Genomic DNA, 22461 nt, shown 5'->3' with positions numbered 1-22461 from the left:
CTTCACGGTGGTCAGCACTATCCGACAGTGTATGCCTCGCGGATCTCCAGGCGTCCAAGAGGATAGTGGACGAGATCCGACGGCGGGTGACCTCACGGGTTCAAGGCACGTCTATGTTTTGGGTTCATTGTATGTTTGCGGATGAATAGACTTTGGGAAGCAAGGGCGCTTGGGCGCTTATGGAGAAAAGAAAATGTTCCAGGTTGGTGGGTGCTACATGGGAGCAGCGAGTCTTTTGGTTTATGGAAATTTTTGTGAGAGGCATGTGACAGCAGCGTTTTAGCGTTTGTGACGATTTTCTATCTGTGGACTCAAAAATCAATATATTCCTTCGAACAACATGGTTCCTAGAGCAATTTGGTGAAAAATCGCCGTAAAGACAATGAAGACGATCTAGTAGAAGTCGGATAAATTCCGACATTGGACATCTTAAAGTGTTTGCAATAACAGTACCAGACAACAAATGTACCAATTAGGGGAGCTCCGATCAGGCGCGCGGCAGTGGCGCTTGCGCTTGAACGGGCTTAGCGTGCATTGACGCTGTCCCGCCGATGAATCGGAGCTTCGCGCGGTGGACTGAAGACATGACACTCCTCCCATCACTACTAACAGCCAGTAGTCCGTCGCTGGTTTGTCCCGTCCTGCATTATCCGGCATCTGAGCTTGTTGCATTCGCAATCGTGCGCTCAGCCGTCGCTCGGTTCCTCTAAGATAGCGCTTCGCTTTGTATCGGAATACTCCACGCCTTTGGAGGTCGGGGAGTCCAGGAGCTCGTACTCCATCTTCTCTCATCCATCGACTGCTGCCCTCCAAGTTTCTGTCAACGAACCTCTAAAGGTACCGCCTCACTCGCTGCTTGCTCTCGCGTCTCTCGCTTCTTTCAACATCTTCGCTTTCTTTTCATACGGTTTTCGTGCCTTCGCGATTTTCCTTGACTTAAATGATATCATCGCCATGTGGTTTCAACTGTCGTCCTGTCTTTACAAAAGCTGACTTCTCCGTTACGCGCGTGTCAATGGCCTTGGACAATAGCGCTATATAGCTTTACGATTTATCAACCTACGCCCGTTTCGCGAACGACCTCGTTGTCCGCATCTCGCTCGGAATCTCTGTTCACGACCCCACTCAGAAGCTCTGAAGATCATACTGTTGGAGGACATTTGGTTTCGTCCACGTTTCCGCTGTACACGGCAACATGGCCGGCCCTGTAAATCCCTTTGCTGGCCTCGGCCAGAAAGATGGGCCAGCCGGTTCAGCAGGACGTGGACGCGGTGGACCATCTGGCCGACCTTATCAAACCAAAGCCGTTAATACGTCACGCGAAACCAAAGTTCGAGGCCGGGGACGAGAGGCTTCATCAGCAACAAGGTCTGGGCGGGGGCAAGGAAGGGGCGCTGCCTCAGCGAGCAATACCTGGCGCAACAAGTCAGATTCACCGTCGGGTTCTGTAGGACCGATTACCTCGCCTTTCGCACAACTTAAACAAACGGCACCTGCTTCGTCGCCCTTTGGCGGCCAGACATTGCAGCAGAAGGCGTCTCCTACAGGGTTTGGAAAGGCCTCGCCGGTGCCGTTTGCTGCCCCCAACTTCGATGGCAATGGCGTCGGCTTCGGTAAGGGTTTCAGCCAAGGGCCCTCCCACCAGCCCTCGCCTTCCAATAACGGATCCAGCGTTCCCGTCGAAGAACTGTCGCATATGAGCAGCTATACCGAGCGTTACGAACAGGTCAGTTATGATTGCAATAGTCGGATGAATAAATTGCGCAAGGGTTTCCAAACAATACTCACATCTCGAACAGCTTAAAATCGCTAGAACCAAGGAACGGGAAAAGGCCATTAGGGAAGGGCAGATGGCAGATCCAAATCAACCGACTTCCTTGAATCAAGCCATTACACCCGTAGGCACGTGTACGAGCATGTGCCCTGAATTTGAAAGAGTGGAACGTATAGTTCAGAAGATGGTCGACAAAAGCGAGAAGGTATGTCTCGTTGTATCCAGTCTGTCGCTAACATCGTACTGACCCCAAGTGACTAGTTTCTGCATCCCGCAACGAATTCGCTACAGAATATGGAACTGAAGATGCTAAAACGGTTCAGAAGATCCGCAGCCGGCTATGATGAACAGCTTCCGTCAGACATTCGAACACCCAAGACCCTCCTTCAGACCATGAACTACCTCATACGGCACGTCATTGATGGGCCCGAGCCTCTTGGACTTATCCATAAGTTCGTATGGGACCGGACTCGCTCAATCCGTAATGATTTCTCTGTCCAGCAGCTCACACAGGAGGACCATGTGAAGATGGCGGTAACATGCCTGGAGAGAATTGCTCGGTTCCACATCATATCACTACATCTGCTATCGAGCCCTGCGAATGATGAGCCTTTTGATCGCCATCAGGAACGCGAGCAGCTGAACAACACGATGTTGTCACTGATGTACTACTATGATGACAATAGAGGCCGGATCGCCTTTCCGAACGAAGACGAGTTCAGAGCCTACTATATAATCTTCTCGATTCATGACCAACGGCCTGATTTGGAGGCTCGGGTCCAGAAGTGGCCCGCGGAGCTGAGGAACTCACCCCGGGTTCAAATTGCCCTGGAATTGTTTGCTGCTGCCGGGAATACATGGGAGTATCAGGGTACTCTCGATGCGAAGCGGCCAAACGCGATCGCGCAAGGCTTCTACGCACGGTTCTTCAACATTATTGATTCGCCGAATGTTTCTTATCTCACAGCCTGCGTTGCAGAGATCTACTTCAACCACATGCGTCAGACCGCTATTCGATCCATCTGGAAAGGATACTGTCGCTATCCTGCATCCCAACAGCACAAGAACGAAGAATGGACTCTTGACGAGCTGACGACAGTTCTTTGCTTTGATGACCACGAACAGACTATCAAGTTCTGTGAAGACCAAGGCTTGGAATTTGCCGAGAACGCCAATGGTGATCTTTATCTTAACTGGGGCAGTCGTCCAATTGATACAGTCGGTACGTTTTGCTTTCGACAGCGCTTCTGCTTCCGAGATTTCGTCAAGTGGCGTCCGCATCAGCATCCACGGATGGCTGCTATCTCCCCATGACAGTCCCATAGGAAACTACTACTTAAACTCGACTAACTGTTCACTGCCACAGCCTTTCAGCCGTCGTCAGATCACTCATTCTCGGAACAGCATGTTGAGTCAAAGCGTGCAGGCAGAACACTGGCTGCCATCATCCTTGGCCTCAACATCAAAGAAGCTGCAAATCTCGGAATGGTCGAGATATCTCATTTGCCCGAGCGCGTTCCTGCGTTGCCCGCGCCTATGACTACAAATGACGATTCGCTTTTCGTGAGCGACGATGATAACGTCTCTCAACCGTTCAACTTCAAAACGGCTGGGTCTCCTTCACAAGAAGAGAGCCCACGCGATTCGCCGAGCTCTACATCTAGCCTTCAGAACGCATTTGCGGGATTTTCACAGCCTGAAACTTCGCATCCACCGGCTTTTGCGTTTGCTCCTAATCCGACTCCACAACCATCACAGCCCTTTGGTGCGCAGCAACAGACATTTTCGTCGCCATTTCCGCCTAGTAGCACAGCCAATGCCTTTGGGGCACCTGCAAGTGTACCTCCAAATCCTTTTGCAAATGTTGCGCAGTCATCCACCCTATCGAAAAGCCCCCCGAAAGAAAGCATTACAGCCTTCACACCTCCGCCCGCAAATCAACAGCCGAACACCCTCTTTGCCCCTGCACCGAGCCCAGTTGCATCACAAGGCACAGAAAAGCCTTCCGTATTCCCTACTACCACACCTTTCAGCTTCGCGAATGCCGTCAACACTACTACCGCCCCGACATCACCATTCAGTACCCCTACAGTTTCTTTCGCCCCAAAGTCCGACCAAGCCAACGTAGCGGCTGCTGGCCAGCCCACACCTACGCCCTTCAGCACAGTAAAGGGGCCGAACGCGTCAGGGACATCTAATTCGATCTTCAGTTTCTCTAACGAAAGCATAACTTCTGCTGACGCTATCCCCCCTCAACCTCAAACAACCTTACAACCTTTTGCAGCTGCATTACCGCCATTTACGAATACATCTGCCTCGGAGAAGCAAGGTATGTCTTATCTCGCTTCATTTTTGTCTTGATCTATTTCTAAACTGCTTCTCAGAGCAATCCCGCATTTTCTTCTCCCCGCCGCGTCGTGTGCCATCCGACACCGCGTCCCAAACCCAACTGGGCAGTCCCTCAGTCGAAGAAAAACAATCAACCCCCTCTGATGAGAAGACCGCTGTTCCTTTCAAGAAAGAGGTCTCGCCTGAACCGTCAGTTGCAGAAGAGCACATATCACTCCCAAGCAATAACATTCCCAGTGAGTCGCTGCACTCATCGACTGCTGAAGAACCGGAGGCAACGAACGCCCTTATTGATGGAGAGCGTTCGGCCGAGCCAGTTGAGGTGGAAAAGGAACACGAGCCTGTATATGTTGAAACGCCCGTTGAAGAACCATCTGCCGGTCAGTCCCTGGTCTCTTGCGCTTTTTACTGCTACCGTGCCGCTAATCGATCTTTTACAGAAACTGACGATGATTCGCGGCGTTCTGCGTGGTTATCCGCTCTGAAAGGAGCTGCTGACAGACGACGAGAAACTGTGTCTAATGGACGTAAGCGAGTCCACGAGGAGCCAGAAGAACCAAAACTCGTGGATAGCGGACCTAAAGCGCAGAAACTGCAAAAAGCTGAAGTGCCCACTCCGCAGAAGAAGTCCATGGCATTTGCATCTACGAAACCTTTACCAAAGCTTCCAATTCTGGAACAGATCGAATCAATGACCGCCAGAAAGCCGGTGGAACCCAAGCCCGAGGTGCCGAAATCGGTTCAAGTTGACGAAGATGAGCTGCTTTTATCTGCTGCCCGCATAGCCGCCGAATCATTAAGAAGTGGACCAAAACTCCTCGATGGGTGGTCTACATCCTACGAGCCCCGAAGCTCTTCCTTCAGTCCCGGGGCTAGTCTATCATCTTCTGTTGCATTCTCCAGAAGCCAGTCCCCCCAATCATCATCCTACATCAATGGCTATGAGGTCTCGCTAGCCCCAGATACGGATCTCGGACTTGGCCGTACGTTGTCTCGAACAGAGCAACGAATTCGACTGACAGGAGCTAAGGGTCTGGCGTACAAACCGTTGGATTTCACTCCTGACAAGAAACGGAGATCTCGCTAGACTGGCAGTATATCTTAGCCCTGCGTTTTCTCTTCCTGTTCTTTCCTTATCCCTGTTTTCGAATCACATGCAATCTGCTCTATATGCGACACTCATCTCATCTGATTCCATATTCACCTTGAAGAGACCTACCGTGATTCTGGCTATTCAGTTCATCCCTATACCACTGCATTCAGCATCGGCGTTTTGAGGTTCATGTTCGCCTTTATTGTGTCTATCTTTATTCGGGTTTGTGGTTGGAACTGCTTGATTCGAGATTCTACATTCGGTGGGACGTGACTATGTCTCAGAATCCTGTTGAAATTGGCGCTGTATATTCCACTGCGAATTGAAATAGAACCAGAATTTCTATACCCATACATAGCATAGCCTTTATGCTTCAGTCAGTATCCGAATCTTATTTAGATGTTCTTTTCATGGATGATATCTCTATCATAGTATCAAGAAAGCGGTCAATCTTCTATGAGACATTGATGAAGGACCAGGTTTTTCTTCCGCTTGCTATAGATCTTACTATCACTTTCAGGAATCTTTTAACGTAAGTCAATGTATTTGAAACATACGAATGGTTCAGCCGAATAATAGTACTAAAAGAACTACTAGTAATTGATAAGAGTGAAAATTAACGGAAGTCAATTATATCACTAATCTACTTGAACTACTACTATTATTCTAGATGAGGATATAACGGCAAAGTCACTAACTACTAGTAGTTGTACATATACTAATGCCCTCCGTCGATGTACACACAGAAATCGAATCAAAGGGACGGATGATTTGGCTTTTGGAGAACGATGGGTGCAATTGCTTGGCTCATACTCTCCCACACACACACACACACATTTGTCGAACCGAATAGGATAGATATCTTGGACTAGGTTTAGTGTTTGGAAGTGTGGTTTATCATTCACGCCCCTTTCACAGTTTTATTTGCCTTGGCTTGCATTCGTCGCATGGCTTCACGATGCAACTCGCTCATATCGCCTCGTTGCATACCCTCGGCAATTGCATTCCCAATATTATGATTTGAAGAGGGAGTCCGCTGTTGCGATTGATTATAAGCCGGCGGGCTGTTTCGGTCCTGAAGTCCTGTAGGGATGCCTTGTTTGCCGAGAGGGTTACGCCTATCTCTCAGATCCTCCTGAACGGATTCCCGCCATGCAGCCATCGCGGCTGGTGTGTTTGTCGGGGAAGGTCCGTTTGTATGGTTTCGCCGGGGAGTTGAGGAGTAGGGAGTGTGCACTGGGAGTGGGGTTATGACTGTTTGCTGCTGAGATAACATTGCGCGACGTTGAGATAGCGGCATGTCATCTGCCCCGTCGTGGATTCGGTATGAAGCCGATCGCTGCAGGTTTTCAACGGGTAATTGTCCGGGACTGGCTCGTGAGTATGGATCCATGGTTAGTGAGAATGATGATAGCCTGTTGCGCATCATGTCCTCTCGTACTGCTATCAGGGGTGCGGGACCTCTCCACTGCGGTTTAGCAGCCTCGGTTTCGTCCGGAGGTGGTTCTGTGAGCCCAGGGCTTCCGAGCAGCGTGTTCGTCTGATATCCATTGCTGAAGCGCGGCTGTGCGGTTGGTGGGGGAGAATTGGGTGACTTCTTTTTGTTCTGGTCTATATGAGAGCTGTTGGAGACCCGTCGACTCTCCCGTCTGCTTGGTGTATCTTGGACTCGGGGCTCTACTGCTGGAGGAGGCTGTGCGTTGAACGGTGTTTGCAGTAGTTCTTCAACATTGACGGGCACTGCGGCCTCCTCTGCATCAGGGGAACATTCTGGTTGTTCTTCTTCGATCGGCTTGATGGGTTCAAACTCGGGAGCTTCAGCATCGGCTAGGTGCTTTGCCCACTCATTCGTTCGATAGGATTGTACCACTTTAGATGTCCGCTTTGGCAGTTCTTTCACCGTCTCTTCGTTCAACTTGGGAGGTTCAAGCTTGATCGGCTCCGCCTCGATTCTGGGTTGTGGCTCTGGAGACTTGCGTTTGCTCTTGTTTCCGTTACCGCTCTGAGGGGACGGCGGCGATGGATCTTCTGCATAGGGTTTCTTATTATCGCTATCGGTGGTGTCGGTCTTTTCGGGACCGTCGGAGTGGGGTTTATCGCATTCATGATCTTTCAAGACAGCTGCTGCAGTCTCCGTGTTGGCGGCATTTCTCGATTGTCTTCCTTCTTCAATAGCTGATTCGCCTTGGTAGTCAGCGGGGTTTGATGAAGGTCTTTCAAGCTTTTCTTCTCCTTGGACAATGTCTGAGGCACGTCCGGAACTCCCATTACTCTGTCGGTTGACCATTGTCAATGAGGTCTCCGAAGCTGCGGTATGTGATTCTGCGTTGAGGGCCGCCCCTTTGGTCTCGTCTTTCCCAGGTCCCTCTTCGATGGCTGGAGCGGGCGATTCTTCGCTTCCTTTCTGAGTGCTTCTTTCACCACCATCTCTATCAATTGGTGACTTTCTGCCGTGGGACTGGTGGTTAGGTTTTGCCTGCGGCTGCTCATTCTCATCGACGTGAGGCTTCTCATCCGACTCGGGAACTTTCTCCGTAATTCCAGGACTATCATCGTGAACAGTAGGGCAATCTGAGTCCAGGTTGCCGCCCTCGTCTACGGTGCCGTGCACGGATGAGGTGCCATCATCAACGGACACCAGGGCCTCTTGAGACTGAGACATGGGCAATTCGTCGTTTCGAGACGTCCGCGGCATGCACGATGGCCCGGATTGTCGCTTTGAGCGGATCGTTGCAGTATCTGAACCAATGACAGCCGTCATATCAGAACTTTTATCGTCCTTTATCCTGGCTGCATCTGCACCGTCAAAGACCTTGATCGGCAGTGGGCCACTTTCCTCCTTCAGGTTATCTGATATTTCTTTGGCCGTTCCAGTCGGGGCGTGGTCGAAGTCACCTTCAGTCGCTCCCGTCACATCTGATCCAGCATCGCTGTTTGCCTCTCTTTCCCTGCAATCGGAACAGCGGTAGGAGCCTTCGGATGTCTCAGCTATGCTTTTCATTTCGTAGATGTCTCCCTTCTCCATAGCATCCATCTCGTCTGCCTGACATTTGGTGTCATCTCCAAGTTCCGAAACGCCCGCGGCTGGCTCAGCACCACCATATCTCGCTTCCCACTCCTTCCGCTCTTGCATATTCTCCTCTTCCAGCTTTCGTCCGAGTTCGGCCTCGGCTTCTTCCTTCTTTTTCTGCTCTTCATCGCGCTTCTCTTTCTCCTTCCGTCGACGTTCACGAACCACTTTCCATAGCCTCAGTTGTGAGACCACGCCCAAGATAGCAATGATAACTGTAGCAGCAAGCTCCACACGAACATTACGGGTGATTGGATACGTATTCGTATTCAACGGGAAGATATTGTCGTTCAGACCTAGAACTGGTGTCAGCTGCTTTGCCCTCATTTGTGATCGAGATCAGACTGACTTACTCCATATGTAGAGCCAAAACTCTTTTAGCCCTGCCCGACTGAAACAATCGATTCCAAGTGCAACAGCGGTGCCCCCGGAGATACCCGTTGACACAATCAGTCCGTAAGGACGTGTATGATGACTGAATGACAAGGCATAGAAAGCAACTGAGATTGCGCCGATGAACCCACTTTTGGAATCGGTAGTGGTGAGAAGACCCCCCGGTTTCAAAGAAAGCAACCACATGCTGCTACAAAATCCCCCAAGTAGGCATCCAAGGCCTTCGGTCAACTCCTTGAAAACGATTGCAAGCGCGCCGAATGTAATGCCAGTGAAAAATACGGCAACGAGATATGCCCCTTGGACGGCAACTCGGACAGGAGGGCTCATCACATAGACAATAAGAACCTACGGGAGAAGGTGATTAGACAGCTGGCTTATCAAGATTTGAGAGAAAACCTACCGTCACTCCAAGGCTAGTCAGAAAAGCCGTGGATAGGAAGACTTGTACCCTAGATCACTTGTAAGCCACAAAATCGAAGCCTATGAAGGATAAAGAACTAACCTTAGATTTCGAATGCCGATCACTGCGAGAATGGCGCCTGTGACGATGAGAATGAAACCGCCGATTCCCAGAGCAGGTGTAACTGTTGGCTGGATAGGAAGGGCATCAGGGCTGGTCGAGTTCTTGCCATCTTTGTTTCAGTTAGTATCGAAGAGGAATAGATGGGGGCATTGGAATGCAGGTTCCCTTGCCTTGCGATGCCTGAGACGTGGTCAAGGACGTTATAGTTGTGGATGCTGGGAGGGTTGCATTCGACGACGCTGTGGAATTGCTGTGTGTTATCGCTGATTCTGTCACGCTTGGTGATGCTGTGTCACTGAAGGTTTCACTGGCAGCGGTCGTGCTCGCAGTGGCCTCTCTTTCTCCAAGGCTGTTAAGCTCATGGCGTTCGGGAACTGAAGTTTGCGTGGCAACAAACAAGCCATGCGCAAGGCAGACGAGCAGAGCAAACACAAGCAAGAATCGCATGGCGATTTCAGATCGATGACGAATCGTACAAGATACTCAGTGTTACCGATAGGCTGGTTCCTGACTAAACGATGTCTGCGCCTCTGTACAATGGCAGTGGGATTTAGAATGCTGCCTGTGATGTTTTCAACGGCCACCTTTTCACATAATTCCCATGCAGGCCGCAGACACTTGTAAGAGTAGGCCTATTTTCGCACGACCAAGTCTCGAGATAGGCAAAGGAATTGGGGGAAGCGTGGCGTGATTCAGGCGGATTGCTCAACGATACAATAATTTCATCTCTATCACCTATATGTAGCCATGAGGGAGAGCGAAATGGGAGGGAAATAGTGAGCAAAGGAGACTACGAAAAAGAAAGCAAAGTAGGGGAGCAAAAGAAATAAAAAGTCCCCAGGCTTCACGTCGGAGGTGATCTAAAAATGACCGCTTTGCTTTTTCTTTTCCTTCTTTTTTAGTCTTGAAACCTAACCATTCCAGTCCGATAGCCACGGTCTGCTTCATCGGCAATTCGAGGAGAATAACGACGGTAGCAGTAGACTACCTGCACGAAAGATGCGGGCTGATCCACTCCCTGTCGCCCAAAAAAGCAATATCCTTCGCATGGTTGTGCATGTTAAATGGAATTATTTGGCAAGGATCCGCCCCTGCAATTCATTGACTTTGGAGTTGTCGAATAAGCATGGGGTACTCCATGCATCGTGATTAGACATCATCCATCATCCTCTATAAAGAGCAGCGAACTGGACAAGAATCTTTGTCGCCCAATCGCAAACACATCCACCTACTTAATCGGTTCGAAATTGTGGGCGCTCCATCTGAGACCAGTGGGCATAGGGCCGATTGTATGCCGCAGGCCAGAATTTCATCAGATGTCGGCAAGTCTCGGGAGCCTGGTAGGAAGAGCAAAGGAGCGAATGCAAGCGTGCGATGACCGGGCTTCAATAGGACGGCTGAACGCGTTGGCCTACTTGGCCACGGAAGGGCGATGACATATTGAGCGTAAGAGAAGATTGGCTCTAGCCCTGCCTTGTCGCGGTCTATGGTCCGGATTAAGATTTTCAATAGAGCGCAGGCTACGGAGTAACTTGGTTTGCAACGATCCAGGGACGCGACGACCGATCGTCGCGATTTGGCGATCAGAACTAGCACTACTAGCCGCCCATAGTTAGGCTGTTCGTGTGATCGGCTGCAGGTCAAGACACATCTAATTTCAATCGCGGAGTTTTCAGCCTATCGTGCCCCCGGCTCGGAGGACAATGCTTAGTTATTGGGGTTTCTGACAAAGACAACGCCGTGCTCTCAATGGACCGTGCTGCTAGCCTATTATCCGACATGGCCTGATTTCCCAGGGGTTCTCCGTGACTATTGACAAAGTAGTCCGGGCCACACGGAATCCTTGATCCTAGGAAGTATACGGTAGATATATGCGAGTAGATTCTCGGCCCATGGCTAAAATAAGGTGTATTAAAACTTAGCGGCCGGGAAGCAAAGTATGTGTGAACAAGGGCTTCCGTCGAGGTCGAGCGGTGTCGAGCAATGCGCCGTTTGTGGTCGAACCATCCGACGGAAGCTTTGGAGGTTAGTTGAATCCTGTCCAATGTCTGCCAGCACATGCCAATAAAGAATGCACGGTAGGTGCGGTGAGCAGAGTTTCAAGGCCAAGTGGAAGTCTTAAAAGGCATGCACTGTTGACGGCCAAACCTCGCATCTGTGCCTTGCTGCGTCCCCAATGGGTTCACAATATGACATCTCACAGGCTACAGCTGCATTGAAGCCAACTGCCTCGTAACTGAGCGGTTGACTCGCTTAATGTTCCCAGGGTTCAAAGTTTATGATTGATAAATGCATGCACCTGCAACACACAAAGCATCACCTAAAGTTATTTTTCATGCTTCCCAAAGCAAGATTGAACAGATAGCATACTGGAGATTGGTGATTTCGGATACGCAATGTGTGTAGATATGAGGAGTCCATTGATCAAGGGAGAGGAAGGGGTAAAGCACGGCCAATCTACAAACAAGGATCTTGTGTAAGATAGATAATGAGTTAGTAGAGAGACATGGAAGGTGGAGGGCCCAATGGGGTATAGCGGATATAGTTTCACGTGACATATCGGTGACGCCGCGGAAGAGAGAGCTACTCTCAACTCCACTCGGAAACAGGCCATACCCTCGCTATAGCATTCCTGTCACTGTGCATCTACTGCCCTTATTTTTTCTTTTCTAGAACCCAAACCTTCTCCCACTATTTCACCATGTCGGCCATTGCCTCTGCGCTGCGCCCTACCCTCCGCGCCTCCTCCGGCGCCGCCCTGTCCACGCGTTCCTTCAGCTCTTCCTCATCGCGTTCCATTGCTCGTATCATGATCACGGGTCGTCTGGCTGGCCAACCCGAGGTGCAGGCCACCGCTTCTGGCCAGGAAGTTATCAGATACACCGTGGCCTCTAACCAGAACTCGAGGGATAAGCGCCCGCCGAGCTTCTTCAAGGTGTCGGCCTTCAGTGAGGGAAACCAGCGCGATTTCATCACCAACCTGCAGACGGGGTAAGTTCTCTTGCTCGTCAACTTCAATCCCTTCTTTAAAGTGCAGATATTCGTGTCTGCTGTCCCATTGATTTCCTCCGGATGCACCATTTCAAGTCCCATACATTTCAATGTCCATTGCGCTAACTTGCTCTTTCCCATCACAGAACTCTCGTGTTTGTCGAGGGAGACGCAACCATGCGCCAGTGGGAGAACGCAGAGGGCAAGAAGCAGACGGCCCTGAACATCACGCAGCGTACGTCATCCTCTCTTAACCTAAATACGATGAAACAAACGACATACTCTTCATGCTGTAATGCGGAGATACTAATATGTCCTAATTTAATCCGCAGGCGCCCTCGAGGTTCTCAAGCGTCCGTACAACCCCGAAGCTTTTTCTGAGGAGCAGCAGCACCAGCAGCAGGAGGAGTAGAAGGGCACAAAGTATGATCGGATAATACTGTAAGAGTTGGTTGGCAATTCTCTATAATACCGGGCGGCAGGATGATGCAGCTGTCTTGAAGTCAGACATCACCCTATCTATTCCTTGCTGGCCTCAGGTGTTCGATGCAGACTTCTCTCTCTCTCTCAATTGTCGGTGAAATCGGGCACCATGGGCCAGCCAGCCAGCCCTCAGAAACTCTTTTCATTTGGGTTCCAAAGTTTTCCTTGGCCATATGTATCATGTCTAGCAGTCTTCTCATGTAAAGTATCCTCTTTTTTTTTTCTTTCCTCATATGATATGCTCTCTATCCTTTTACGGCATGACTTTTGCGGGTATGTCTGTCTGTCAGCTCTGCTTGGGGCTCGTGTTGCTATAAATAGTTGTGTGTAATCTGACTGGTCTCGCTCCATACTAGGTGCTGCTGCTGCTACTCCGTACTACTTACTTATCTACGTACGTACTACGGCTTTCTATCTGCTGCACCGCTGCATGTAGTAGTTGACGCGTACGATCCACTCAGGCAATGGCTGTGTCGCGTAATCCGCCGTTGTTGATAAAAATAAATGATATCAGAAGGCAAAGGGCAAGTATTTCGGAAACTTAGTACACGTTTTACGCGTCTGGCACGTTGAGCCGTCTGGTGATACCATTTACAATACATTGATTGATTTTCGGCTACGCTCTGGATGATTGTAATCAGCCTAAGTAGTTCCGGTAGCTGACGTGAAGTAGGGGAACTCCTGGATAATTATCATGGGTTTGAATAACAGTCCTCCAAGGCAGGGTGATAAGAGAGCATACAGTAGAGTTAATTCAGCACCAGGGGCGTTGGTCGTAAATAATACACTGTAGCCCCCCATCCCGCGCGACCTTCCACTGCTCGCAAAGAATTCCCACTCCAGCGGTAGATATGGTTACACATGCAGCTCGCTCTCCTGTCTGATTACCTGCTTGACCCGGATATGATCCTCCGAAAGTGGCGCGGCGCCATGATCACTGCTTCCACGACTCTGACTCACTCCAGCCCAGGCATTGGTACGAATTGTGGTTGTTTGCTCGGCTATATGGCGCAGAGGAATCGTTGTTTCCCGACTGGAGGCGGAAGGCCGACCTCGCAAAAACCAAAGCAGTCCGTATCGCGACCTCCAATTTGATTGCTTGCCTGGTGACACTGCATCCTTTTCGATATCATGATAATCATGAGCAGATCGGCTTGCGTCGGCAGAAGTGTTAGAGTATGCCCTAGAGTAGCTTCAGAGTTAGGCACGAGCAGCGCATCCGTGAGAGTACGGGCTCCCTTACCTTGCGGTGGTTGTCCATCTTCTATTGAATAGAAGCTTTGCCCGGCTACCCAGGAATCCTGACGCAGATGAACCGTTTGCTGAGGATGACTGAAGAGATGTAAAGCATCTGCCAAATCCCAGGAAAATCAAGATCGCACGGTACATCACGAATGCATCTCTCCCACTACCGAAGAAGATAAAGAACATATATCCCGAAGCCACCGGGATCCAACGGTCGTAGAAGACATGGCCCGCCACGGGGACCTTGATCACCTCGTTCCAGTCAGGCGGGTGAGCGACACTCCACGAGTATGAATGCCATGGCTGAGTGACGATAATGTTCGATGCGACAACATATGTTTGAACTGGGATAATAGCCCACAACATCATAAAGGCGATCAGGAACAGCCGCAGGAACCGCGACTTGGTCAGGTTACTATTGGCGGACTGGAGGATGTCCCCAAATTGGCTTCGGTACTTGGTCAGGCGATGTAGCACGATGACTATTGAAAATATTAGTATTCATTACAAAGCAAGGGAGACATCAAACGCCAGTGGACGAACCGCAATAGTATCCAGCAATCAAGCAGATGACAAGTGGCCAGATCCAGGCGAGCACGAGAGTCACCCAGCTCCGGTCATAGTTATTGAGGCAACCAGCAATAGCATACAGAATGTACCTGTTTGACTGATAGACGTAGTGCGTAAGCATCGCAACCACCGGGGCGATTGCACAGAACGAAAGGACCACTGCGTGATTCCACCAACGTTGCGACTGGGTTGGAACGAGATTTGCGCGACTCGTGTCCAAAACCTGTGCCAGGGTGCGAAAAATGCAAACTAAGGTCCCGGGGATAGCAACATAGCTGGCAATCATGACTTTAACCTCAATATCGCAGAGTCCCTTGCCGTCCCACCACGAATCAATGTCATCCGTCGGCCATATCAGAGCGTTGATGATATTGAAGATGTTGAGTAGGATATACCATAAGATCAAGCTGCTTGCTGCAACATTTCGGTTTTTGCAGTGCAGGACTAGAGGAATGATACTGAGAAGGACGGAGACAAATGCAGTAACCGGAAGAAGTATCGCCTGCGAAGAAACCGGTGCCTCTGGAGATGCCATTCTGAGTCTTCCTTATCGAAAAGGGTTCGTGTCAACAGAGCATATGAGCCTGATAACTGCTGAAATCCGAATCATGCACCTTTGCTGCTTGATACCTCTTTCGTTGCGATAGCCGGATTTCACGATGAGAGAGATGGTTGAATAATAACGACTGGTAGATATGACCCAATGTCATCCTACCAAGAGGAGATATGCCATCCTGAAATACCAGGTAGTCCAGCACAAGCCAGATAGCGAGTGACAGACACATGAGCAACAGCGACCTTCTTATTGAGGTTCAACACCCTGAATAGACAGAGTTAATGTGAGGCAAGCTTAACATGCTGGTGGGGCCTAATTGAGTTACTTCTCGTAAGAGCTGAAGCGACACAGAAGAAGCAAATTCCGAAAAGGACCGAGGGGTGCTGTGATATGTCGTGGCCTTCTTGGGAAACATTGCGACGGGTTCCAGCAGCACACAACCAGGGGAGTTGTCCAGTCAAGGGATCTCGGAGTGACAATTTCCCCTATGGATTGGCCCCAATAGACCAGAACACGGCTCTCTGAATTGGGGTGGAGAATCAAGAATGGTGCGATGCAATGACGGTTGGTGGAGGTGCAGTGAACAGGAAGAGCTGTCTTCGGCCATTCCCCTTTTGGGTATCAAAGGACTCAGCGCCATCCTGCTCACTTCCTTCCTGCGCTGCCTCTGGTTTCACCCACACAACACATACATCCTCCTGTCTGACCAACACGGGGACTCATTTGCAGAAACCAGCACTAGTGGTAGCGCCACTATCTGCTCTTCTCCTTCTCTCGTTTAATATGGCCCTTGCTGGACGAAATAAAAACAAGTAGGTGCTTCTGAGCGCCTTCAAGGCTCATCACGAGAAGCGCTATGTCTGACACCTCAGTCATTACGGCTAGGAGAGCGATCACACGAGATTCGTATGAGCATAGAGACTAGGCTCTCATCGGCTCCAGAAAGCATCTGCCAAGAATTGGGATTGCGAACGGGTGTTACCAGCGTGAACGACTCCATTGGCATGAGGCTGGATGAAAGGGACCGACATCACCCTCAGCTAGCCTCCCAGGGCCTGTGCATAAATATTTAGTTTGCCGGCCTAGTGTCCGATCATCCTATAAGGGCCAAATCGATCCACGTGCTCTCTGTACGGGGGGAGTTCATTGCAAAGGGGCAGTCAGCAAACAGGCACCTGCAGCAAGCAGCCTTGGAACGGCAACCGGCGACCACATTGCCAGGCGTGGGTCCCTTGTCGTCACTCCTCACGGTTACTTTCTCCGCACGGCCTGGCCATTTAGCAGGGAAACATAGCGCCCGAGGGATCGTCATTGGGGTTCCGGCTGCGGATCGCCCCCGCGGACCCGGCTTGCGTCGCTGTGATCGTAGTACTACTAAGTGGGAGCTGAGTAGGAGCTGAGCAAGGGAGATCTGCGCATCGCACAGGGTAAATCTCCCGTGGTTCTCTCTCTCACCTCACTTACTCCCATTCTTTCACCCCTCTCTCTCTTCCCTCATTCTTCAACTTTTGCCTACCCTCTCTTCTCTTCGCCATCTACTGTCCAGATTCTTCATGAGTATGAGCGACTCGTGAGAGAGCTGGATCACGTCAGGCCCTTGTTGTGTCATGCCAGAGCTTGCTCATCCATCCCTGTCTCCCTCCGAGGACCGCAGCCCCCGCGTCCATCCCCGTGAGTCCATGACGCTCCGACACCGCGGTGCAGGCCGATCTGCAACCTTTGCAGAGGGTACCGCCAACCTGCGAAATCAACGTCGCAATTCCACCTTGTCCGACACAGTATCTGAGGCGCGGAACTCAATTCGGTCATCCACGGACGACATACTTTTCCCACGTGCGGCCAAGAGAAATGACGTGAACCTGACAAATGAAGAATCACATTGGCATTCAGCACCCTTGGGCCTCGCTCTATTGCCTGCGGTTGCCGGAATCTTTTTCCATAACGGAAGTGCCGTGGTCACCGACGTCACCCTTCTAATTCTCGCAGCGGTCTTCTTGAATTGGTCCGTTCGATTGCCGTGGTAAGGGCACGCGCTCCCTATCCCCATACGTCACATGCTAAGCCAATTTCCATCTAGGGACTGGTATCGCTCCGCACAAGCTATCCGCCATGCAGATAGGTTCTTTGACGCCACGGGTTCGCCATTCCGACCAGAAGCCGACGGCCCTCAATCCTCGCAGACACACCAAGGAGATGCAACTGAGGTTGATGACCAGAAGCTCCGTGATAGCGCTGCGGCGGCAGCAGCCAGTAGGGAGCTACAGATCCACGAAATCATAGCTCTTGTGTCTTGCTTCGTATTCCCAGTAATTGGGACATGGATTTTACACGCCATCAGATCCAAGTTGTCGCGCCCTTCGGAAGGGCTAGTGTCCAACTACAACCTGACGATATTTCTGCTGGCGTCGGAGATCCGGCCTGTCTCCCATCTTCTAAGAATGGTGCAGGCGCGAACGCTCCATCTCCAGCGAGTTGTCACATTGTCGTCGGAAGACGAATCAGACAGAGTAGATGTGCATGATATTGCGAAGCGCCTTGAGGAGCTCGAAGCCCACGTAGCGGAGACTGCTGCAGCACGTCTGTCAGCCAGTACCGTGGATCAGGCGCAGCCACATACGCAAGATCTGGAAACGATTCAATCGGCAATCACGCAAACGGCTGCAGAAGTGCGGAAGACCTTCCAAGCGGACATTGATGCGCTGAATCGGGCCGTACGAAGGTATGAAAAACGGACCGCCGTTTCTGCCTACCAAACGGATTCTCGTCTCCAAGCCCTGGAAACCCAGATGCACGACGCCTTCTCCTTAGCGGCAACAGCCCATCGAACAAGCATTCAACGGCCACAGGGAGCTTTTCTTATGATAGTCAATGGCATTTGCGCTGCCTTTTTACTGCCTGTGCAAGCCTTTGTGTCCATTGTCACTCTCCCATTGCACATGTCGAGAAGCTGCTTGCGTTATATTAAAGGCATACTGTTCTCAAAATCATCTCCAACACCTCACCCTCCAAAGGAGAAACCAGCACACAGCAAACCACGATTGGCGAAGAAGACAGCACGGCCAACCTCAGAAGAGGAGCGAAAAGATGCCCGGGCCCTTGGTCAGATCAAAGAAATTCAATAATTTTTGCAACCGGCGTTACACCTGGCCGATCATAACTACATACCTAGATTATAGAAGACGAACTATGGGTCCCTTTTCGCTTCTTTTGTTTCCTTGGATTTGCCCTCTTTGGAACTATAAGTCTTAACTGTGTCTATTCGAAGATGAGAACTGTTGGTTTGAATTGGAGTTATAATAGTAGACCGAGATGGCTTGTAGACAGTCAATGGCAAATTATGCGCTGTTTTGGAGTCGATTGTCTCCAGATACTTCGACCGCGTCTACTTCATCCGATACTATATAGTTAATGCGTACTGATGACATCAGCTAGTGACTTATCTCAAGTCGGATGGTGCCAATTGTTCTATTACACCCATTGACCGTACTGAACGCCGTGGCCAGTCCTCAACACAGCTAGTATCTGCGTAGCTCTAACTCAAACTACCACCACCAACCAAAGTGACAGTAGAATATACCATTCAACAGAACTACTACCGTTACTGACTAGTAATAAACAAACAAACTATATCCGTCCAGAAACAGAAGTCCGATACAAAGAGAAAAATTTCTATACATATACACATACACACCTACATATATATATAATAACGAGTAGTAACACACAAATAACAACCATCCACTATAGTCCTATCATCTTTCCTCTCCTCTCCTCTCCTTTCTTCTTTAGGAAACACCACCCCCGGAAGGTCCTTTATTATCAACCCCAATGGTCTTCAAAAACGGCTCAACGATCCCGCGTTTCCTTTCCTCTAGCGCACGCCGATCTTTCTCCTTTGCGGGCATAGTAACGTCCGAAGATATGAGGACGGATGAGAATATGGATGCAAGAGCGGTTTCCACGGCTTGACGACGGATAGCCATTGGGCTGGGAGTAGAATTGAGTGAGGGTTGTTCGGTTGCTATGCTTGAGATGGATGAGGTGAAGGTACGTGTTTTACGGCGGATGAAGGCGGCGGGGGCAGGACCGGGCTGGGGTGTATCTTCTGGTGGGTTCTTCTGGGTGGGTGTCTTTGTTTGGGGTTCGTTTCCAGATGATGAAATTAGAAGGTTGGGCGTGGGGCCGCGGGTGTTGGTGTTGTTGGGGATGGAGGATGCAGGAGCGACTTCGTTGGCAATGCGGGCTAACATGAATGTAACGAAGGTGAAGGAGACGCTGTGAACTGGGGAGAAGGCGAGGCTTTCGAGGACCCAGGCCTGCGAGTCTTCCCAGGATAAGGGGGGTTGTTTGGTTTTTTCGCGAGTGAGGAGCTGTTGGTCGAGGTCTTGCCAGACGGCGGCAGTGACAATACCGTCCTTCAGGGATCCGAGGAACGCGAGGAGTGTTTCGCTCAGGATTTCGAGACGTTGGAGCGAAGTTACCTCTGGGGCAAAAACGGAGTTGAAGTCCTTGTTGGTGTCGAGTGCTTCGCGAGCACGGGATAATAGATGGGATCGTTCATCTTGATCGCGGAGAGTCCAGGACTCGGGCTCAAAGGGCCATCCGAACCCAGAGGTCTCTCTCATCCATGGTGGTGTATCTTCTTCCGCCTCACTCCTGGTCATGCTCCACTCGGCAATGGCACGTTCTGATATCTCGGATATGGCCTCCGTCAAACGAAACAGTTCCCGAGGAGCCGACAAAGGCACACCCGGGGTGTCTTTCTGGTCTTGAGGTGCCTTGGCTGGGACCAGGCTGCGTGCACCTGATTCAGGCATGACGGTTAGCTCCTGTAGTGAGCGGCCAAAACAGGTGGGCAGCCATTTGCCGTGAGCGGAGATGAAGTGATCTCGGCCCTGCGCAACCCGAAGGACGAGGATTTCCTCTAGACTCAGTTTCCCGCTGTTCAGTAAACGAGTCAGTTCGATATCTCGAACGCATGCTGTGACCTCAATGTTGGCAATCTCCCCGGGATGCAGGGTACACTCGTGCGACGGCGGTTTCTGGTTTGAGCCGGACTCCGAGTCGGAGTGATGTGGTTGGTCGATATGGTAGTCCAGCCAGGATGGCGTGTGGTTGGAGACATCTTGCTCCGGCTTTTCTAGGGTGAAAGTTGCTGGCACGCCGCTGGTGTTTGCGACCGTCAGTGTACGGGTGACAGGCACATCGAAAGGGACGTCACCAAAGTTCACGGCATTGGGGTCTTCACTTGTAGGTTGACTGCCGTGGTGGTCCACCACAACAGTGAGTCCAGGCCGAGACTCGTTTTCCACCTTATCCAGCTCCCGAACCACCTCCTGATGTACCTTGGCTTTCAATTGCGGATCCACCGAATCGTACGTCAACGTGAATGCTGCGGCTAAGGGCTTATGATCAGAGGAGAGAATTCCTTGATGCGATACATAGTACTCAAGCTGCAGCGAGCTATCCGCATCGTCGTCCAGATCTAATGAGGCGTCACCGTTGGAATCCTTATCTGGATCGTATTCCTCCACACTGTCCGCTCCGTCGACATCGGGGTCATAATCAAACAACACGCTATCGTCCGCAACTGCCTTATCCAAGCCCCGGGCTTTCATCTCTTCGTCGCGTTTTCTGGCCTCGGCAGCTTCTTTGGCCAGTCTTTCGTATCGCATCCTGTCCTGGCGAGTCCGATACAGTATCCGATCACACCAACTGGGACCTCGGTTTTTCTCGCTTGTGTCAAACCTAGCAACACTTCCCACGTCATACTTGTACGTGGGTAGGAAAGTGATTGGGCCCTCTCGCCAACCATCATGAAAAGCCTTTCGCTTATCCTGCTGCATTCGAAGCTGGTCATGGGGCAGTAGTGACGATATGGTGGTTTGCAGAGACGCTGGGTCGGTGTGAGGATCCACATCCTCGTCCGAAACAGCTGGGAGGGAACTGTCCGTGTCCTGCTTCTGCGCTTCATCCGTGGCCTCCAGCGATGTAGTGCTGTCCCTAGGTGCAGTCTGGGATTGATGTCTATCATCGTAGTCATTTGTTGTATGCCGGGCTAGGACTTGTCGCACGTCACCACCTGGGATATCCTCTAGGCGATAGTTGAGATCTCCAAACCAAAATGCAAAGTCCTCCTTCCCTATACTCTCGACGGGTTCTTCTCGAAGCGCTACATTTGGGTCGATGGGCTCAAACTTCGTCCGACCGACAATTTGTGAGGCATCCCAATTCCGTCGTTCGAGACTATTCTTGTCGGTTCCAGCCGCCAAGTGACAGTTCACGAAGACCACGCATGTCGTTTCGCCCAACATTAATCGAGTTGTAACAGCACCTTTGTTGCCCATATATCCCAACAGGCCCGTGCCCACACTGGTGCAGCTGACGAACGACACTTGATCGGCGAGAAAAGGTGCCGCATATACCAATTGGAGCAAGCCCACCAGCTGAGTTTCCGCAATAAGCTTATAGCCTTCCGGCAGTGCTTTCTGGACCGCTGCTTTCCACCGGTTCGACGGTGCTGGGTCAACAAAGGGTCTCAAGGCCTCCGCAGGCGACGAGACATCCACGATCTCCTGTAACCCCAGGACGTAAAGGCCGATCTTGTCCGGCGCAAACTCGGCTAGGTTTCCACCATTTCCAGGCTCATTATTCCTCACGCTAGCTTGCTCTTGCGAGTCAGAGACCCGAAGCCCAGATATTTGCTCGCATACGCCTTCCCGCTGTATGAACCATTTCCCAATGTCATTCTCGGTGCCCGGAATGGCAGCGACATTCCAGGTGCCGACTTTCACACGAATCGTCTGTTGATGGGTATATTCAGCCTTCCTTGCCTTTACAGCCTGCGGGAGCGAAGAGGGATCGACCGACGGATCGGGAGAGGGGTCGTTGCTACTGGAAGAATCGCTCGATAACGAAGGCTGCGATGCGGGCTGCGCTGAGCCCGAAGCCATATTGGGGAAGTCGCTGACTGTAGTACGCCGAGAAGACCCAGAAAAGTTATCTCGACGCTATATAAATATATCCCCAAGTGCGTATAGACTTATGGGGTAGGAGGACCGGCGGCTAAGAAATCACCTGGAGGGGCAGTCACACGGTGCAGAGGGTAGGAGAGGGTTTCTTTCGCGCAGTTGATTATCTGCCTTGCTGGAACTATCGTAATGGACGAGTTGGAGGTACTGTAGGTACTAGAGGTCCTGCTATCCCAGAAGCTGATCGGATGTAACGGAGGGAGGTGATGATGCACGCAAGGGTCCCGACGGAGGATACTATGACGCCGGGATTGATGAGGCTAAGCGCAGGGCGACCGATCGCAAATCCGCCGCGGACATGTACAAGAGGAGCCGACCGGTCAATTGGAATGGTAAGGAGAGGGAATCGTAGCAGAGGAAGTGGTGATGGAGGTGATGAT

The 22461-nt window shown here is 50.9% G+C and overlaps 6 protein-coding genes across 6 annotated transcripts; 3 read left to right on the top strand and 3 right to left on the bottom strand.

Moving 5' to 3' along the window:
- Positions 1–785: 785 nt before the first annotated feature.
- BO83DRAFT_409379 (putative leucine permease transcriptional regulator (SAC3)) lies at positions 786–5586 on the top strand. Its single transcript, XM_025534128.1, has 6 exons — positions 786–1726; positions 1800–1979; positions 2036–2996; positions 3141–4103; positions 4159–4503; positions 4564–5586. The coding sequence occupies exons 1-6, from the start codon at positions 1196–1198 to the stop codon at positions 5208–5210; spliced, it is 3627 nt and encodes a 1208-aa protein (XP_025386321.1). The 5' UTR covers positions 786–1195; the 3' UTR covers positions 5211–5586.
- Positions 5587–5899: 313 nt separating this feature from the next.
- BO83DRAFT_438683 (uncharacterized protein) lies at positions 5900–9979 on the bottom strand. Its single transcript, XM_025536116.1, has 5 exons — positions 9376–9979; positions 9185–9314; positions 9083–9131; positions 8640–9027; positions 5900–8582 (listed from the first exon to the last, which is right to left on the bottom strand). The coding sequence occupies exons 1-5, from the start codon at positions 9650–9652 to the stop codon at positions 6118–6120; spliced, it is 3309 nt and encodes a 1102-aa protein (XP_025386320.1). The 5' UTR covers positions 9653–9979; the 3' UTR covers positions 5900–6117.
- Positions 9980–11870: 1891 nt separating this feature from the next.
- BO83DRAFT_379762 (single-stranded DNA-binding protein) lies at positions 11871–13035 on the top strand. The gene is made up of 3 exons (XM_025531584.1): positions 11871–12196; positions 12343–12431; positions 12529–13035. Exons 1-3 carry the CDS (start codon positions 11907–11909, stop codon positions 12606–12608), a joined length of 459 nt encoding a protein of 152 aa, XP_025386319.1. The 5' UTR covers positions 11871–11906; the 3' UTR covers positions 12609–13035.
- Positions 13036–13534: 499 nt separating this feature from the next.
- Positions 13535–15029, bottom strand: BO83DRAFT_400160 (pheromone receptor; the record flags this gene model as incomplete). The annotated part of the gene is made up of 3 exons (XM_025533377.1): positions 13535–13862; positions 13923–14406; positions 14468–15029. The coding sequence occupies 3 exons, from the start codon at positions 15027–15029 to the stop codon at positions 13535–13537; spliced, it is 1374 nt and encodes a 457-aa protein (XP_025386318.1).
- A 1418-nt stretch (positions 15030–16447) lies between these two features.
- On the top strand, positions 16448–18463 carry BO83DRAFT_379760 (uncharacterized protein). Its single transcript, XM_025531583.1, has 2 exons — positions 16448–17070; positions 17128–18463. Exons 1-2 carry the CDS (start codon positions 16658–16660, stop codon positions 18170–18172), a joined length of 1458 nt encoding a protein of 485 aa, XP_025386317.1. The 5' UTR covers positions 16448–16657; the 3' UTR covers positions 18173–18463.
- A 275-nt stretch (positions 18464–18738) lies between these two features.
- On the bottom strand, positions 18739–22444 carry BO83DRAFT_379759 (phosphatase family protein). Its single transcript, XM_025531582.1, has one exon. The coding sequence runs from the start codon at positions 22001–22003 to the stop codon at positions 18836–18838; it is 3168 nt and encodes a 1055-aa protein (XP_025386316.1). The 5' UTR covers positions 22004–22444; the 3' UTR covers positions 18739–18835.
- Between the last annotated feature and the right edge of the window lie 17 nt (positions 22445–22461).

The sequence above is a fragment of the Aspergillus eucalypticola genome (genome assembly GCF_003184535.1).
Source record: "Aspergillus eucalypticola CBS 122712 chromosome Unknown BO83scaffold_18, whole genome shotgun sequence".
In the NCBI taxonomy this organism is placed as follows: Eukaryota; Fungi; Ascomycota; class Eurotiomycetes; order Eurotiales; family Aspergillaceae; genus Aspergillus; species Aspergillus eucalypticola.
Note: the sequence above shows the minus strand (reverse complement) of the source record. Positions and strands in the feature narration are given on the sequence as shown.

What these genes read in the sequence shown, in the direction of transcription:
- BO83DRAFT_409379 (XM_025534128.1), top strand. Translation starts at nt 1,196, where the DNA reads ATGGCCGGCCCTGTAAATCCCTTTGCTGGCCTCGGCCAGAAAGATGGG. An exon ending in TGGTCGACAAAAGCGAGAAG is followed by an intron (nt 1,980 to 2,035) that starts GTATGTCTCGTT and finishes CCAAGTGACTAG; the next exon opens with TTTCTGCATCCCGCAACGAA. An exon ending in CGTTGAAGAACCATCTGCCG is followed by an intron (nt 4,504 to 4,563) that starts GTCAGTCCCTGG and finishes GATCTTTTACAG; the next exon opens with AAACTGACGATGATTCGCGG.
- BO83DRAFT_438683 (XM_025536116.1), bottom strand. Translation starts at nt 9,652, where the DNA reads ATGCGATTCTTGCTTGTGTTTGCTCTGCTCGTCTGCCTTGCGCATGGC. An exon ending in CACGTCTCAGGCATCGCAAG is followed by an intron (nt 9,315 to 9,375) that starts GCAAGGGAACCT and finishes ACTGAAACAAAG; the next exon opens with ATGGCAAGAACTCGACCAGC. An exon ending in ATCGGCATTCGAAATCTAAG is followed by an intron (nt 9,132 to 9,184) that starts GTTAGTTCTTTA and finishes CAAGTGATCTAG; the next exon opens with GGTACAAGTCTTCCTATCCA.
- BO83DRAFT_379762 (XM_025531584.1), top strand. Translation starts at nt 11,907, where the DNA reads ATGTCGGCCATTGCCTCTGCGCTGCGCCCTACCCTCCGCGCCTCCTCC. An exon ending in ATCACCAACCTGCAGACGGG is followed by an intron (nt 12,197 to 12,342) that starts GTAAGTTCTCTT and finishes TTCCCATCACAG; the next exon opens with AACTCTCGTGTTTGTCGAGG. An exon ending in GGCCCTGAACATCACGCAGC is followed by an intron (nt 12,432 to 12,528) that starts GTACGTCATCCT and finishes TTTAATCCGCAG; the next exon opens with GCGCCCTCGAGGTTCTCAAG.
- BO83DRAFT_379760 (XM_025531583.1), top strand. Translation starts at nt 16,658, where the DNA reads ATGCCAGAGCTTGCTCATCCATCCCTGTCTCCCTCCGAGGACCGCAGC. An exon ending in TGGTCCGTTCGATTGCCGTG is followed by an intron (nt 17,071 to 17,127) that starts GTAAGGGCACGC and finishes ATTTCCATCTAG; the next exon opens with GGACTGGTATCGCTCCGCAC.
- BO83DRAFT_379759 (XM_025531582.1), bottom strand. Translation starts at nt 22,003, where the DNA reads ATGGCTTCGGGCTCAGCGCAGCCCGCATCGCAGCCTTCGTTATCGAGC.